The 16,908-nt window shown below is 35.2% G+C and overlaps 1 protein-coding gene across 9 annotated transcripts in view; it reads left to right on the top strand.

Annotated features, from left to right (window-relative positions):
* Positions 1 to 16,908, top strand: part of AhcyL1 (Adenosylhomocysteinase like 1) — a 160,882-nt gene that overhangs the window by 134,728 nt on the left and 9,246 nt on the right. For all 9 annotated transcript variants that reach the window (XM_089247696.1, XM_089247695.1, XM_089247700.1 and 6 more), the window contains exons 5-11: positions 38 to 109; positions 2,359 to 2,389; positions 4,081 to 4,175; positions 5,387 to 5,563; positions 5,807 to 5,853; positions 11,278 to 11,341; positions 14,958 to 15,046. In XM_089247696.1, coding sequence (XP_089103822.1) covers positions 38 to 109; positions 2,359 to 2,389; positions 4,081 to 4,175; positions 5,387 to 5,563; positions 5,807 to 5,853; positions 11,278 to 11,341; positions 14,958 to 15,046 — 575 coding nt within the window. The remainder of the gene's footprint in view (positions 1 to 37; positions 110 to 2,358; positions 2,390 to 4,080; positions 4,176 to 5,386; positions 5,564 to 5,806; positions 5,854 to 11,277; positions 11,342 to 14,957; positions 15,047 to 16,908) is intronic.

Below are 16,908 nucleotides of genomic sequence, written 5' to 3' on the forward strand. Positions count from 1 at the left end.
CTCTGAATGCTTTCGTTTTATTTTTATTTTCATGCAGGTCTTGGTGGAGACATTAATTTCCTTAGGGGCCAGTGTGAGGTGGGCAGCTTGTAACATATATTCAACTCAGGTTAGATTCCTCTATTTTTTTCTTTCCTTTTGACTTATTTTATTGTGATTCATCTGGGTAAAACTCAACTAACTTTTGCTCACTGTGAGCATTGTTAAATATATGAACCGAAGCTACCATCCTTGATTTTTCTTTATCTATACATATAAAATAACATGTCCTGACTGATTCCCATAATGCACTTCTCTCTCCCCCATTTATTGAATTCACTTCCTTGAAGATTTAAGAAACTCCTCAGTTGAAAGCCTTTTTAAAATTGAACTGGCTGATTCACAGATTCATCATCACTGAGCCGAAATTGCTGAAGCTATAAATACAAAATTTAATCAGTAGTTTCATTTCGTAATGTAAAGACTCACTAGGAAGGGGCTTTTCGAAGTTTGACCTTGAGGGGGGGTCATAAAGGTTATATAGAGAAATTACATGCAGAGCCAAACTGCTGAAGCTATAAATATGAAATTTGGTCAGTAGTTTTATGATATAATGACTCACTAAGAAGGGGTTTTTCAAAATTCGACCTCTAAGGGGTTCAAAAGTTAGAGAAATTGCACCAAGCTCACAAGCTGCTGAAACTATATGAAATTTCATCAGTAGTTTTTCATTTCATTCTAAGGGAGTCACTAAGGAGCATCTGTGGGAAGAGGGTGTTTCATAAATAGGAGTTAAAAGGTTATATTGTAGGGTCATCACTGAGCTCAAACCACTTCACTAAGAAGGGATTTTTTCAAAATTCAACCTCTATGGGAGTCATGGGAGGGTGTCAAAGGTTATATGTAGCAATCATCACTGAGCCCAAACTGCTGCTATAAATATGAAGTTTAGTCAGTATTATACAGAGACCCACTAAGATGGAATTTATGGAAATTCAACTCCCCCCAAGGATGTCATGAGGGGGTTAAAATGTTATATGGGGAAATCATCGCTGAGTAATTTTGAGAATACCAAATCCATCGGTAGCATATAAAATTACATAATCTGAGTGACTGACTGACTATCGCTCAACTAAAACTACTGAAGCTATAAATGTGGAATTTAGTCAGTGGTTTTAGTCTGTAATGTAGAGACTTGTTAAGGAGGGATTTTTTAAAATGCAACACCTGAAGAGGTCATAAGGAAAATTTCCTGATTATGAAATCTACACCACTGAAGCAGCGGGTAACAGTGCTAGTCAGTTATATTACAAATTTCATTCTTTGTGATTTTTCTTATAAGTTGGATATGATTATTTCTCTTTACTTTGTGCAAGTAAATTTTTGTAGCAATATTTAACAAAATATGTGGCTTAGGCCTGTATTACACTATAAATGTTTTGTAAAAATTCTTATATAAAACTTTTATAGTGTAATCCCGGCCTTACAATAAAAAAATATAGTCAAAAATCAAAACGAGCATAAGAAATATTTATGACAAAATATAGTTGAACTCTGATTCAATGAATTGGAACAAATTGACAATTTTATTCATTAAATCAAGGAAATTGTTAAATTGGGGGTCAAATTGATAAGGAGCGTAAATGCACTCAAAACAGCAAATTTTAAAAGCTAGTGCCTACTTACTTTGAGGGTTATGGTTGCACTTTTTTGTGACAGCATGTAAAAATAAAATTCATCAGTTTAAGAATAAAGTCAGGATGCATGAAAACTTCTTTGATAGAAGTTTGTTTGATACATCCCAAATTTTTATCAAATTCTGTTGAAATTTTACTTTTTTTTTTTGCTAATCGAAGAACATTTTCTTTTCAAATGACCTGCCATTCTTTACTCATTAAAACAGAGCACAAACTTGACGTAACCTCGTTTTTTTTCTAAACATGCAGACAGCACAATGTTTTATGGTACTGATGTATACCGAGATGACTGAAACCTTCCCATTTACATTATCTCCTTTACTCAAAAGGGAACAAATTCCTGTTCCCACTTTTTGTTTGTCTCTAAGGAAGGGCTGAAGGCCAATTCCTTGGAAGTCAAATCTTCAAATTGTGGTTTTTGAGGGAGGAGAAATAAGGGAAAAAAATTGTATTGTTCAAAAAATATTTGTTATATCAAGGTTTCTAATACATTAATTAGGGGGTTTGACCTCTATTTTTTGCCAGCATTTCAGAAAAAAAAAATAGAATCGAGGAAGTCGTTGAATCTCGGAGTTTGTTAAATCGGGGTCCAACTGTATCTAGTTATATGGAAATCGTAGTTTATTATAATAGGGTTAAAAATGAAATACTTATTTTGATGCAATATAATTTTTCCTCACAGAATGAAGTTGCAGCTGCAGTCGCAGAAACAGGTCAGTTTATATCAAGTAGCTAATATTTCTCTGATGGAATGTCTGAAGACCCAATTCATGTGAAATAAATAAAAAGAATATATATCGGATTCTCATATTTCTTTTGGTCATCTATACCACAGGCATATGCAGGGGAGTATGAAGGGGCTCTCCAAGATGACCGAAAATTTAAATTACTTTTGTATGCTATTTTAACCAATTATTGTGAGGTTGGTATCCCACAAAGGTGGGGCTAGCAGGGCCTTGGACGACCCTCATCACTTTTTCACACTATAAATTCATCATAAAGGGGCCCGGTGAAAGATCCTCAGCCTAGGATCCTGCTCCAGGATGTGGGGGGGGGGGGGGCATGGTCCACTTTATACCTCTTGACATGCATAGGAAATGTAGAAATGACTGGTAGGTGTATGTACTTCTATAAATATGTAAAAAATCTATAATTTTTCTTCTTTCCATGTTGTGCAATAACTGATGTTTTGCAACTTTTTGTTACTTAACTTGGGGGGTTTTCTCACCATTACTGATTATATTTCATTCACCCTTGAATGTTCTGTCATCTACTCTGGAAGGGTATGTCTACCAAGTTAGGTAATACTGTTTTGACGTTATATGGTTGGTGGTATTTTGCCAGTTCTGATGTTTTGCTAAATCTACCTTTAATCAAAGGAAATAAATTTGAATTCAGGAACTAAGACTAAGAATTTCACTGCATTTGTTGTCTAAGCATAGATTAAAATTGTAGATCAGGGGTGGCCAACTTTTTTCCAAGCTGTGGCACAATCAAGATTATTTTCTGTGGGCATGCCACTCCGAATTTTAACATATAAGACCACATGCATCCCGTTTTTACAGGACACAATTCTCTCTGTTCCCACGAAATATTGTTTGGCTGTCCTCTTATTTTCGTAAAATTGTTAGCTTGTCATTATTTTAAGTTCTAAATTGTTTTTATTTTAGTCATAGGCTAAATTTGATTATTGCAATGCTGATTGTGTGTATACATGCATCTGTAGAAAAGTTCATCTCACCTACACCGTGTTGGGGTCATAGACACTGGAACCCGAGGTCTTAGGCTTCCCCTCTCCAATAAACTTCCTAAGAGGGCTTAGTCTCCCCCCCCCCACACCAAGAATTCATGGATATGCAATGTAATTATTGTACTATGCATATCTCTCATGTAGACCATCCAAAATCTGATATACATGAGACGTTCATCAACATGTTCAAAGTTGAAAAACCGAACAGAAGTTCATTGAATAGAATGTCATCGCATAGTGATAATTATTTAACCTTCTAATGGTTTTAACTTGTATTAATTAGAAAAAAATATATACTTTTCTTATGTGAAGGCACTACAAGACCATAATTCATAAGAAAATGATTGTTTAAAAGTTGGAGAGAATATCTTCGAGAGTGAAAAATTGAATAGAATTTCTTTAATTTTTGAAAAGCGTTCTTGTGCCACTCCCAATACCATTACGTGGCACGCATGTCGAATTTTGGCTACCTCTGCTGTAGATGCTGTATTATCAATTAAGGATTTCCTGTTGTTGAGGCTCTGCAATAAATGTCTATTCGGTTTTTTATTGAAAAGATAAATCAAATCCCAAGATTCACATTCTGAAATTAATTTTAGTTCAGAATATTTATATATTGGTCTGTTTTTTTTTTTTTCTCCCCCATACATACAGGAGTACCTGTATATGCGTGGAAAGGAGAATCTGAAGATGACTTCTGGTGGTGCATAGATAAGTGTGTGCATGCAGATAGCTGGCAAGCAAACATGGTGAGACTGTGCATATGAAATGGGCCAAACTTGTATATCTCGAATTGTTTTTGGTAGTTAAAAAAAATAAATTCACACATTTAAATGATCATTATTTCTCCAACAAAAATCTTTATTCAGCCATGAATTTGGGGGAGGGGAGTTCTCAGTCGGGGAGCCATATGCTCTCCCACCTTTGCTATCCTGACATATTCTGGGGGTGGGAGCTATGGGGAGAGTAGAATAAAAGGGAGTGTCATGCAAATTATATATAGAGCGAAGCAGATAGATCTCTTAAAAAGCGCAGATGTGAAGCATTCAAGTGGAATGTGTTTGCTTTTAGAATCTATTGAAACTTTCTGGAGTTCACCTCAGTGTTAATATCCAGAAGATCTTTCTTTGATATGCTGTAGGCCGAAAGAGTAAAATCTTCCTTTTGCTATATTATTAAGAAAATTAATGTATAAATTTTTGAAAAATATTTTTGGTAAACTCAAAAAAATATACATCTTGAATGAGCACAATACACCTGTGAGGTAAAATTTGCAACTTTGAAAAAAAAACCCTTTTATATGGCATTGTAACCTATACATCAAGGGTTCTTAACCTACAGGTTGCAGGGACATCAGAAGTGGGCCATACAAATCTACTTACAGTTTTCTTTTATAAATTGAAGCGTTCGGCTGAACAATGGTCTGTTGTTTTCTCCAACTTTGAAGGTGACGTGATGAAAGTTATTGCTAAAAAAAAAGGAAAAATTTTTTTCACCTGAAAGTAACATAGAACGTTATTTCATCTGGGAAGGTAACTGAGTTGCAATGATCACATAGATGTTGTTCCAGTTATAGAACTTAACAATTGCAGCTTCTTAAAATGGCATATCAACAACATATATTGGTTTCTGCTGAGTAACTGACTTGAGTAACGCCTAACAAGTGAAATGGAACAGTCAAAAATGATTTTGCAAAAATATAACAGACCATTATTCTGCCGAACAGTTTAAATATATTCATTGGACCATGACCAAACAGACCCTTCACTCAGAGTTGATCATTCTGTCTATTTGAGGTTCCTTGAAAAAAAAGTTAAGAACCCTTGCTGTAGATGATTAGTTACAGCTTATACGATGAGCGATATTTTCTTTTATTGTTGGTTTCTGCTTTATTATAGTCTGTATATAACCCGATCATTTTTACATTAGAAAAATTTGCAGAATAATGGATTGATTACAGATTCTTGATGACGGCGGGGATGCAACTCACTTAATGTTGAGAAAATATCCAGCCATGTTCAAAGGGATAAAAGGAATCGTTGAAGAGAGCGTTACGGGTGTTCACAGACTTTATCAGCTGTCCAAGACTGGGAAATTAACTGTCCCGGCTATGAACGTAAATGATTCTGTAACAAAAGTAAGTTCAAATTTAGATTTTGAAAAGTTCAGTTTCCTTATGTGGTAATAATTCATCATTATTTGTACGTAATTTATTTATTTTTGCTGCTTTCATCTCTTCTACATTTATTTATGTGTTTGAGTAGTTTTTCTTATCGTCGCTTTGAATTTCAGCTGATAATGATTCTGAAATTGTGTTTGTGTGTGTTATTAATTCTGTGAGTTCTGTAATTAACTCTTTTAACCTGAATTTACCCCACAGACAAAATTTGACAATCTGTACAGTTGCAGGGAAAGCATACTGGATGCGTAAGTGTTCTTGTGCTTAAACTCTTCATGTGTGTATATTGAATGAAGCAGCTGTGTTTTTACTATTATTATTATTATTTTAGCTTCTGAAAGTTGAGTTAATATGTGTAAAATTTGGATGTGAATTATCTATGTATTTAGTGTAGAGTTACCAGACGTCCTCCATTTCGATGTCATTTCAAGTTCCTCCTACGTTTCGGAAAATTCACTCTTTTGTCCTTTTTTTTCAGACTTACCGAGTTATCTTTTTCTGGGGAAATTTTTCCCCTTTTGAAACTATCTCTTCCTTGATATAAGAGTGTTTTTGTTTTTTTTCCACTCGTTGACCAATAGTCATAGAAATTCCCAGAATTTTTTTTTTTAGTGGTTGTTTCAGTTGAGAAAAATTATTGTTATAGCCAGTTTTTTATTATTCAGAATGGTCAGAGTGGCACCATCTGTTGCATAAATGTGACATTACTGAGGGTGCGTTGCACAATTGTCTTCCTTTTTCAGTTTTCGAATCTGTCATAACCATCCGTCATTCTGTACGACAATGCAAAAGTGCAGACAGAAGAAGCTGTGTCTGCTTTGTTCATTCACTGAGGCTGGGAAGCGCTTTAAAAATCCCCCTATTCTTCGGATTAAGGTCCATGCAACTTTGACCTAATCTCTAAGATGAAGGAACCATTACGTAGGATTTGCTTCCAAACAGTTGAAGACATCCTTTAGGCAATGGATCCCAATTTTCTCATCCAGCAATTAGGCTGTGCCAGTGGTATTCAAAGGCTTCTGCATTTGCTTGAAACACGTTTTACACAACACTGGTGGCTACATCAAAGGCCTGTAAAACTTAGAACCTTGTATGTATACTATATACCTAGAAAATAGTTGCCACTATTAAGAAATCAACCTATGTGTATTCCACCTATAACGATACATTTTTTTTCTCATCCCTTGAGTGTCCTTATATAGGCATTTCATGTTCATTTTTTTTTGTATGAATAATTTCCCAACGTTTGAGTATTTCTATCAACTTTCATGACTGTATGTAGTTAAGGCAATGCCATTATTATATCCCTATCATATTCTTTAACCCTTTAATTGGCAAGCATTTGAAATATCCAAGGGAAAAAAATTTTGAGGGGTTATATTAAGCAAATGAGGTTCCCTGAATGCTACTCTATGACAAAAAACCTTATTGTCAATATTTAGAAAAAGTATGGGATGTTGCACGCCAGGAAACACACTGTATTTATATGATTTACATAGATTTGAATTATATAAAAATGTCATTTATTGGTTGGCAATTTACTTGCCTATCATTGTTGAAGCAAGCTATATGTCTCTTCTACATGTAATACTTTTCTCTGAAATGCATGGGTCAAAAACCGTCCTTTGCTTGGCTTGTGAAAAAATTAGGAACATGTACAGCCATTCTGCTGGTGATCATAGAGACTTCATGGACAGCTCACAAGTAAAAATCGAATGTTAAGGAGTTTCTTAGAAGCATCAATACAAAAATATGCTCAAACTACGCAATGACTTTACTTGAAAATATAAGAATACCATGTTGCACTTTTTTGAGAGCAGCATTGCCAAATAAAGGGTTAAGTAGGGCAGAGACATATAATCCTAATACAGTTGTTTCTTGGTTTTCGATCCTCCAATTTATGAATCTTGTATTCTTACGAAACAGTGTTATGACCCAAGCAACACCATTTTTTGTAACATTCCCCCCTTTCATAAACAATTGAGTTTATGTTCAAGTTTGTAAAAAAGTTAAGTGTGTTTCTTTTTTTTTTGTTTCAGAGTAGTAGTAATCTTACTGGATAGGAGATATCCAATGATTTTTTCTTTTTTTCTCACTGTTTGGTGATGGTGATAGTATGAATAAGGCTCAAACTTTTCATCTCCTCTGGGTCTATTGATAAAGAGTTGTCATTTTGTGTTTCAGGAGTGTTTACCTTCTGTGTAAGATTTAAGTAAATGTGGTTTTCATATGGAGATATCTATGTGTGTGTGCGTCATATGATCAGAATGTACACAATGTTCTTATGCTTGAGAAACAAATTTGTCTATTACTTTGAACTCATGAGCTGCACTTGAATATAATTCAGTGATGAAGCTGCTCTTGAAAATTATTGCATGATACATATTTTTATTTCAGGGTGTATTCCCTAAGTTTTTAACTTGAATTTTTTCTTCAAACACAAATTTCATTCAGCGTTTGCTTTTTTCTTCATCTGTTTTCAAACTGATGTACTAATTTTCGGATCACTGTGGTTTCTTTCAGAAGCGGAATTATTTCGTTTCTTTTGCCATCTTCTCATTGAATTTCTTTTCTGTAACATTTGGGTACTGGATATCTCGCCATTATTCTGGTAACCTTGCTCTTTTATTAGAGGAGTGGTTGCAAATTACCTCAAGCTGGTATGATGTTGTCGCAGATTTCTTTGGTTCCCTGTTATCCCCCTATTGCATCATGAATTTTGATTGAACAATTATAATTTCCAGTGTCATTCATTGTGACAGTGATGATAAAAATGATAAGCTTCAATACGCTTGGAATTTTTTTTTGTAGTATGTGTTTATGGTCAAAGTCTTAAGTCTGGTCACTCTGTCAAGCTGCCCATGACCCAGGCTTTAGAAACTGGCCACTTTGAGAAGTGTCTAGACTTCTGACATTGACCATAACATTTATATTATCTGAACGTCATGAGAATCTGAACACCTCTGAAGTTTAACGTATATGATCGGTGGCTATATGTGGTGGTTTTTCATAGTATTGCCTATCCTCTGTAGCTCTTGTGCATGACACATTTAGCCATAATATCGTATTTGACAGTCTGTGGCTCAATACTGTGCCACCAGTTTTGTAAGAATCTGTTTCAACATGATTATGCACCAACCTATTACTGCTCATGCCATATGCAGCTGGTTGCTTGAAATGAGTGTTCAGGAGTTGGATCGGCATGCTTAGAGCATTGACCTTAACTCTAGTCATCATGACCAAAATCTGAGCCACAACTAGTTTCAGCTCTTTTGCTAGAATGGCATACCATCCTAATCCAAAGATATTGAAAATTGAGTGCATACCTTTCCCAAGAGTAGCAGCTGTTATTGCAGTAAAGGGTGAGCGTACCAGCCTACCCATTATTTATTTCAATTGTATGGGCAGGAGGTGTCTTTATACTCATTATTTCAGATTGTGTACACACATACTCACACCAAAGAGCCATTACATTAGTACCACCACCTATCTGAAATGCTGGTCTGTGTGCGTGATACAGGCCTATTCCTAAAATGCTTAGCTGCACAGTGTACTGCAATAAACTCCTGTAGCCACCACTGTTGTGAATGTGAGGGTATTGGACACTGTGGCAACTGTAAATATTAAGTTAAAGTTTGTGTCTTACTACTGAGGGAAAAGGCATTGTGGCTTTTTCCCTTTCTGGCATTACTAAGCTACAGAAGGTTTATACCCTATTTGTAGACTGTACATGAATAACCTTACCAGGCATGTTTTCAAAATAGAATGTTCCACTGGCAATAACTATGTTCTTCATCAGTGGGTTTTGTCATCTGTTTTACCCATGGTCAGATGGCTCTTCAGCTATCATGTGTGCCTCTGAAGAGGGAAGGTGAATCAAAGTTGAAATGCAAAAAAGTTTAGTTGACCCAGAAAAAAAACCGTGGTTGGGGTATCAAAAATGGTCCAGCACAGGAAGAGATTTTTTCTCGCAAACTCTCCATGGTTGAGCAAACAAAATTTGTTTCACTAATCCATTGCAGGATGGCTTTTTAGTAGCCTCATCGAAAGTATTTACAATATGTGTGTGACCTGCTAGAGCTTCATGTAGGATGTTTTTTATTTCACATTAATTCTTGTGATGCTTATTACAGCATTACTATGAGTCTGGCCCAACACCTTCTATAGCAGAAAGCCTCCATGTGAAGCTTTGACGTCACTGAAGTTGTCGTCCTTTTGCAGTATATCCAATGATTATAGGTGAAATTGACAACTTCAGTGACGTCACAAGCTTTGGGCAAAGGCTTTCTGCTATAGACGATGTGTTGATCTGGCTAGAAGAAGAAAACACTTGGCATTACCCATGGTCTACTGAAAATCATATTTATGGAAAACAACTTTACTGATGATAGATCAACACAGCAGCCGAAACTCATATTTCCAGTTACGATCATTGTTTTTAGGAGGAAGGAGTGGTACTAATGAAATGTTTCTTTGGTGCATATGTATATGATGCATTATAAAGAGTGCACATAATGAAAAATACCGGCAAGATCAGTCAAAATGAACAACATAAAAGTTTGATACATTTCTACAGGGTGTCCCAAAATAATTATTACCGCCAAAATGAGATGGGTAAAAAAAACTTTTCCCTTGCAGCAGATATACAACCTACTTGTTTGAGTAACGTGTGCATTAAGCTTCTTCTGAAGTTGCCCACATCATGAGGAGAGACAAGCTTTTTCATCTCAGTCACAGGCAGTGATAAAGGAGAAAATATTGTACCTTTTCCCAGGGAGTGACAAATCCCAAGGTACAGGTTGATACAATTGATATTGGTACCTAAAGTTTCCTGGGTGTGATTACTATCTCGGGCAAAAGAAATGTGCTTTGCTCCTAAACTATTTGGTTTACGGCAAGATTTTTCTTGATTTTTCAAGTCCTGCGTTTACTCTCTAACAATATTACACGGTTAATTCAAGACTTTTTTTGGCATTAGGGGCTTAAAAATTAATGTTAATATGAACTAATAAAAAAAAGTGGTTTCTGATCCGAAATCCCATTTCAAAAATTGTCCTGAAAATGTAACATTCATAAAGCCCAGACGGAGAAGTCATTGCAACATGTACTACCACGTCTCTCATTTTGCCCGTAGAGTTCTTGGATACCCTGTATATTGATGACATTGTATTTTATTGCCAGCTCTAAATAATAAATATTTTATTTTTGTTACGACGATACTTGCTGGTATTTTTTTTTTTTATCGTCTGTCACTCGTAATACATGCCTATTGCAGGGCTGGACAAATCACAAAAAAAACTAGGTGCTAGAATTTTTTAGGCACCAAAAAAAATTTTTACTTAAAGAAAACAGTCTAAAATAATGCTTCTTTTGACTTATTTAGGACATAGTGACTTTCATTCATGTTGGCAGATATGCTGCTGTAAATTCCAAACATTTTGTGCTGCTCTCAGCCTGTAATTTAGTAACCACACAAAGAAAATTTTAGGTGCCAATACCAATTTTTTTTTTTGTTGCCATGGCAACCTGGCGTCTGATTTGTCCACCCTTGGCCTATTGCATATTTTGTGGCTCAGTTCTTTAAAGTGATAAAAAAAGAATTTTAAGTACACGCTTGAATGCTACGATCTATAAATCTATATATACTCTATATATATTTCTTTCTGTTCCAGGTTGAAAAGATCCACAGATGTCATGTTTGGAGGTAAACACATTCTCGTCTGTGGCTATGGTGAAGTGAGTGTTTCGAATGCTTTTTTTTCCTTTCTGTATAATCATTTGAAATGAGTGAATTGAACTGATGATTCCAAAATTTTTGTGTTTCAAGTACATTCTAATGCTCAGTTCGGTAATGTTTGGTTTGCTTCATTAGTGGGTTCAATACAAACTTATATATTGTAAATGACTCTGGTCTGGCACAGTCAAAGGAACTCAGACTGTCTAATTCTCAATCACTCCCTTGCCCAATTCATGATTCATCAGCAGCTCTCCAGAATAGCTTAGTAGATGTTTCACTTATAAAAAACCACTTCAAAGCATGGATAGGCATGCAAATCAATGTCTCCAAATTATCCCGATACAGACTTCAAGAAACACTGAATTAACTCCTTCACACAGACTTTTGACAAATATAGTTCAAGTGTCAGCAATATAACACAGAAACTGGTAGCTTTTTCAATATCTGGAAGGGGGATATGACCAAATCAGGCCCGTCATTTAGGGGGAGGGGCGGCTTTTGAAAATACATAAAAAATGGTATATATATATATATACACACACACATATATATATATATATATATATACATACACACATACATTGAGTGCATGCGGTTTGCCGCCTTCCACACCAGATAAAGTTGAAATGACTGTCCTGGACCAAATGTTTACTTTTATTTTTAGACTAGACGGTCTGCGTTACCTTGCACACTCTTTCTGCTCCTTCTTTCTATCTCATGTAAGAATGAACCAAAAGCTTAGAAATTTCTTGACTTTCCATGAAATATGATGTACTTATTCTCTTTTCATCGAAGCTTTTTTTCATTTTCTTTCTTAGCAACAGAGATGTGAACAGATATACCTAAAAATACGGAAGGGGGTCACACTGACCCTCCCATGTATTTTAGAACACATTCACTGTAAAATATAACTGGCATTGTCACAGTCAAAACTGAGTCTGCACTGTCAAAACTCTTCTGATAGTCTCTGATCATCTAATACAGTGTAATCCTCCATTCGTGACTTTTTTTTTTCACCTTTCGTATCTGCAGATGTTGATCAACAGGTGTCTAAGCTGTCATCAAGCATTTTGATGTTTTTCTCTGATGAATTGTTTTGGCATGTAGGAGTATCCACAGCCTTATGATTGCTGTAAAAATGGCAAGATGATATTCAACGAAGAGGAAATATTTTCAGAAGTTGACAAAGATTGCCAGAGAAAAGCTTTGAAGGCAGCAGTACTGATGATGAGAATTCAAAGGAGAATGAAAACTGCGCTAGACGAAACATTTGCGAAGTAAATGCTTTGCGACAATGTAGATGGATGGATGGGGGAATCAGAATGAAATTATGCCTCAGCTGATACAAAATAAAATGCTACCGGAAAGATTAAATGCAAACCACATTAAAGCCACAAATTCAACCTTACCTAGGCTTACACACACAGGTCAATTGATGGCCATAAATATCTGAGTCTCACTGATGTCCTGTTTATTGGTTGCGAAGAAACTACTGCAGATGGAAGTGTATGAAATATTGTGGGACCTTCCTCGTGAATGGGACAAAGTATTTTATGAGAAAACTCATTGCTTACAGATACTTATTTTCACAGGACTGAAATTGTGTGAATTTTTTCATATTGAAATCGACAAGCTTTGTTTTTGAATCCTTCAGAAAAATCATCAGGTATTTCCAAGTGAGAAAAAAATTAATCAAGATCACACTCATTCATCCTATTCAAAACCTAGAAGTGATGTTACACTGAAATTCTATTGGGAATGCAGAAAATACAAACCTCCCGGTCTCGAGTTGCCTTCACACTGGCGCACATCAAAAGAGGGTGTTTGTACAGAATGCTTTAATTATCAATAAAAATGTATTAACTTATTTTTTTTTTTTTTCACTTTTAATTCTTTGTGATATAACTGTTCTAAGAAATATTTCACCATGCTTTAAAATATTAAAATGTTTAGAAATTGGCAGAAAAAAGATATGGGTCACACAGACCCCTGTTTCATGTTCACCCTTCATATGGTTTTTTTTTGTCCTGTTGGTAGCGTCTGTAAAAGAGGAGTTTCCTTGTGCATTTGATACTTTTGTAAAAACTCATTTAACTAGCAAAAAATAAAAGAAAAATAATGCTGAAGTGAAGGGAAAAAGTTTATTCCTCTTCATACAACCTCTGACAATAAAGTTTGGTGAATAGTCCTGTAACATTAACATAGATGAAATGTTAACGAAAGTTACCTTACTGTTTTTCGAAATAGTCACCTCTCATTACTATGCACTCCTGAGATCTCTTATACATGTCCTGGAAACTTTCCAAGAAGTCTTCTTTTGGGATGGAGTTCAAAAGCCTCGTCACGTTTTGTTGGATGTCAGGAATATTGTCAAATCTCTTTCCTTTCAAAGCGAGTTTGAGTCGTGGGAATAAGAAGAATTCTGAAGGATTGAGATCTGGCGAGTATTGTGGATGTTCAATTTGCACCACCCCCTTTTTTGCCAGGAACTGTTTGACGATATTGGCTGTGTGAAGGCGAGCATTGTTGTGAACAAGAAACCATGAACCTTGTCGTGCGTACTGAGGTCGTACCCTGCGCAGACGTTTCATGAAACGGGTCAAAATTTTCTCAATGTTTTCATCACTGACAGAGGTCGCCGGTCTTCCGCTACGGGGGTTGTCAAAAACACTTTCCTGGCCTTCTCTAAAACGGGCGAACCACTTATGCACACACTTCATGGACAGTGCTTGACCTTCATAAACACGTACCAGCATCGCGTGAGTTTCTTTTGGTGTCTTGCCAAGCTTAAAACAAAACTTTAAATTGATCTTTTGTTCGTTCGTTTTCTTGTTCTTAGTTAAGAACAAACGCACTAAACAAGCGCTTTGTAAAACAAGTCTTTCACGGAACACAAATGACGCTCAACTGAACAACAGTGGCGGCAGATGGTCAACACCTGCTGCTACGCATGTGCAGCGTTTTGCTTCACCAGTGTTACCAGATCGGCTGTTCTGACTTCATTCACCTAACTTTATTGTCAGAGGTTGTATATGGTTATCAATAAATCATCTCAATGATAAGAGGGAGCTGGAGTGTATCCCTTCCATCTATTCTCGGCCAAGATATGTTGCTCTTGTATGGGATGATGTTAAAACACTTACATGTGATAAGATTAATGTTTTATACTCACATTAAACTTCAGAATAAGAGAAAAAGGCACAACAAAGCCATTGAAGGCTACTTCATAGGGTATGATGGTGATGAACGCTATAGAATCTGAGTAAATCCTTTATTTTTATCTTTAAACTGGCTGCAGTAATGAAATGTTAAAGAACCCAACACATATGCAAAGCTAAGCATTTAAGGCTTAAAAAATTATATTTGTTGAAGGATTTAGCGTTATATGGAGTATTATTATAGCAAGAGGTTTCACTGCACTTTATATATATTTTTTTCAATAGTTTTCTTCAAGAAAAATATTCTCGGCTCTCCTATATAAGATATTTTTTGATTGATGCCCTTTTTTTTTTTTTTTTTTTCCCCCGACATGAATCAATTTTGTAGCCGACATGAAATAGCTCTCTTATTGGAGAGAGAAAAAAATTGTTGTATAAGTTGATGTCTCATTTTCAGGTCGGCAAAGGTTGCTGTTCTGCTCTGAAAGGAATGGGTTCTATAGTGTATGTGACAGAAATCGACCCCATCTGTGCTTTGCAGGCATGGTAAGTTATCGTTCTCATAACCACTGTCAATGTCAAATGAAAAAAGGACCTATGCCCTTTCCTTCCTACAATGTGTTAGAAGCTATTTTTCTAAATTAAATTTTCGTTATTTCTATTAATATAAAATTTTTTGGGTATTCTAAGATACAGGGTGGGTGAAAAGTCCTTGACACATTTTTAAAAATTAGAAGAAAAAAAATCAGCAAATTGACGTAAATTGAGATTTTAAACAAAATGTTTATTGCAACATAGTTTTTTTTTTTGATAGGTTGTGTAAAGTTTAAAATTTCACTCCCAGATGCCCACGTTTGATGTAGGTTGTAGATGACACAAAAGATCAATAACATTTGCAAAACTTGTTTTTCTAGATCTACAAATGAACTGTTTTTCATTTTGACATGCTTGTTTGCAGCCAAACACAATGTAATGCAATTGATTCAAATATTGCCTTCCAATACAGTCACTCCAGAAATGTCTTGGTCATGTCATAGGTAGGTTAGTATTGAGACCCTCCCATAATCTATGTTAGCAGATTGGGTTGAAATCAGGGTTGGTAAAAAAACCGGTTTTTTTGGTTTAAACCAGGTTTTTTTGGTTTAAACCGTTTTTTTTGTTTTAAATAGTATTAACATTAAAAACAATGAAATTTCTGAAAAATCATTCAAACTTGTAATAATTAACTAAAATAAAATGTTTATTAATGCAATTAACACTATTCCCATGCTAATTAATCAATAAATATTTATTACATTTTAACAAAAACCATTTTGCCATTTAATTATTTTTTGCTTAACTCAATGGATTACTGTGTGTTTGAAAATTCTTTTAATGTTATTATTAATCATATAATGTATAAAGGTTTTTCTCCAGTTACTTTCAGTATACTTAATTACAAAGCTATTTTGCAAAAAGTAATATAAATTAGGTGAATATAATGCATTTAATGAAGCATAAATAATGCAGATTAATTAACGATGATTTACGATATACAGGGTGATTATAACTAAGGTTCTGATTTCAAAATACTGTAAAAAAAGAGCGATTGTCAGAATGACTTGAAAATTGACATGAATATTCCTGAAAAAATTCAATTTTATTTGATAAAGGGGAAAAAATACTTTAAAATGTAAAATTAATGACATCATCCAACACGTGGGAAATTTGCTTGCAGAATGGAAACGATAGCCAGTCATGGGAAAATTATAACTTAATTATAGCATTGCACGAGTCCATAATTCACGGAAACATCACAAAAAAAATTAAGTAATTGAACAAATAACTACAACTTACTCAAAAAATTTTAAATATGTTGTCAACCGCGTGTTCTGGCTATGAGGCTGAAAGCACAAATATTCTTGTTCAACAGCAGAATTGGAGTATGCCATGGTCATAATGTGGATGTGCTTGCAATTCAGCTTTATTAAACCAAACGCGTCCCCTTTCCCCCGTTCATATTCCTGAGGAATGAGGAACTTCTAACATATAGGGAATGTGCTGGAGATTACAATTCACCAAAGTTTACAATCTGACCACTGTTTATAACATTTTGAGGTACCCCCACAGCCAGAAGTTGCAAGGGTTAAGGTGCATCCTGTCAAAATGGGTCTTCAGCAGCTGCTTTGCTGGTATTGCAATGTGCATCTTGATAGAAGTTCTATCCACACACTGATGCTGTGGAAGTGCCGAAATGATGTGGTTGCACAAAATAGATTATACTCCTGGCCAAGTACAGCATCGTCTACTTGCACATTTTGCACTTTTTTCTTTTGCGAAAGAAACGTCCATTGCTTCAGGAGTATCCATGCAAATTTTCAGGTCATTTCGATCAGTACTTATTGTATAGTTTTGGAATCAAAACTTAA

Source organism: Pholcus phalangioides, unplaced genomic scaffold, assembly GCF_987345545.1.
Source record: "Pholcus phalangioides strain wild (caught in Gottingen) unplaced genomic scaffold, Ppha-v1.0 ptg000018l_1, whole genome shotgun sequence".
NCBI classification, from domain to species: Eukaryota; Metazoa; Arthropoda; class Arachnida; order Araneae; family Pholcidae; genus Pholcus; species Pholcus phalangioides.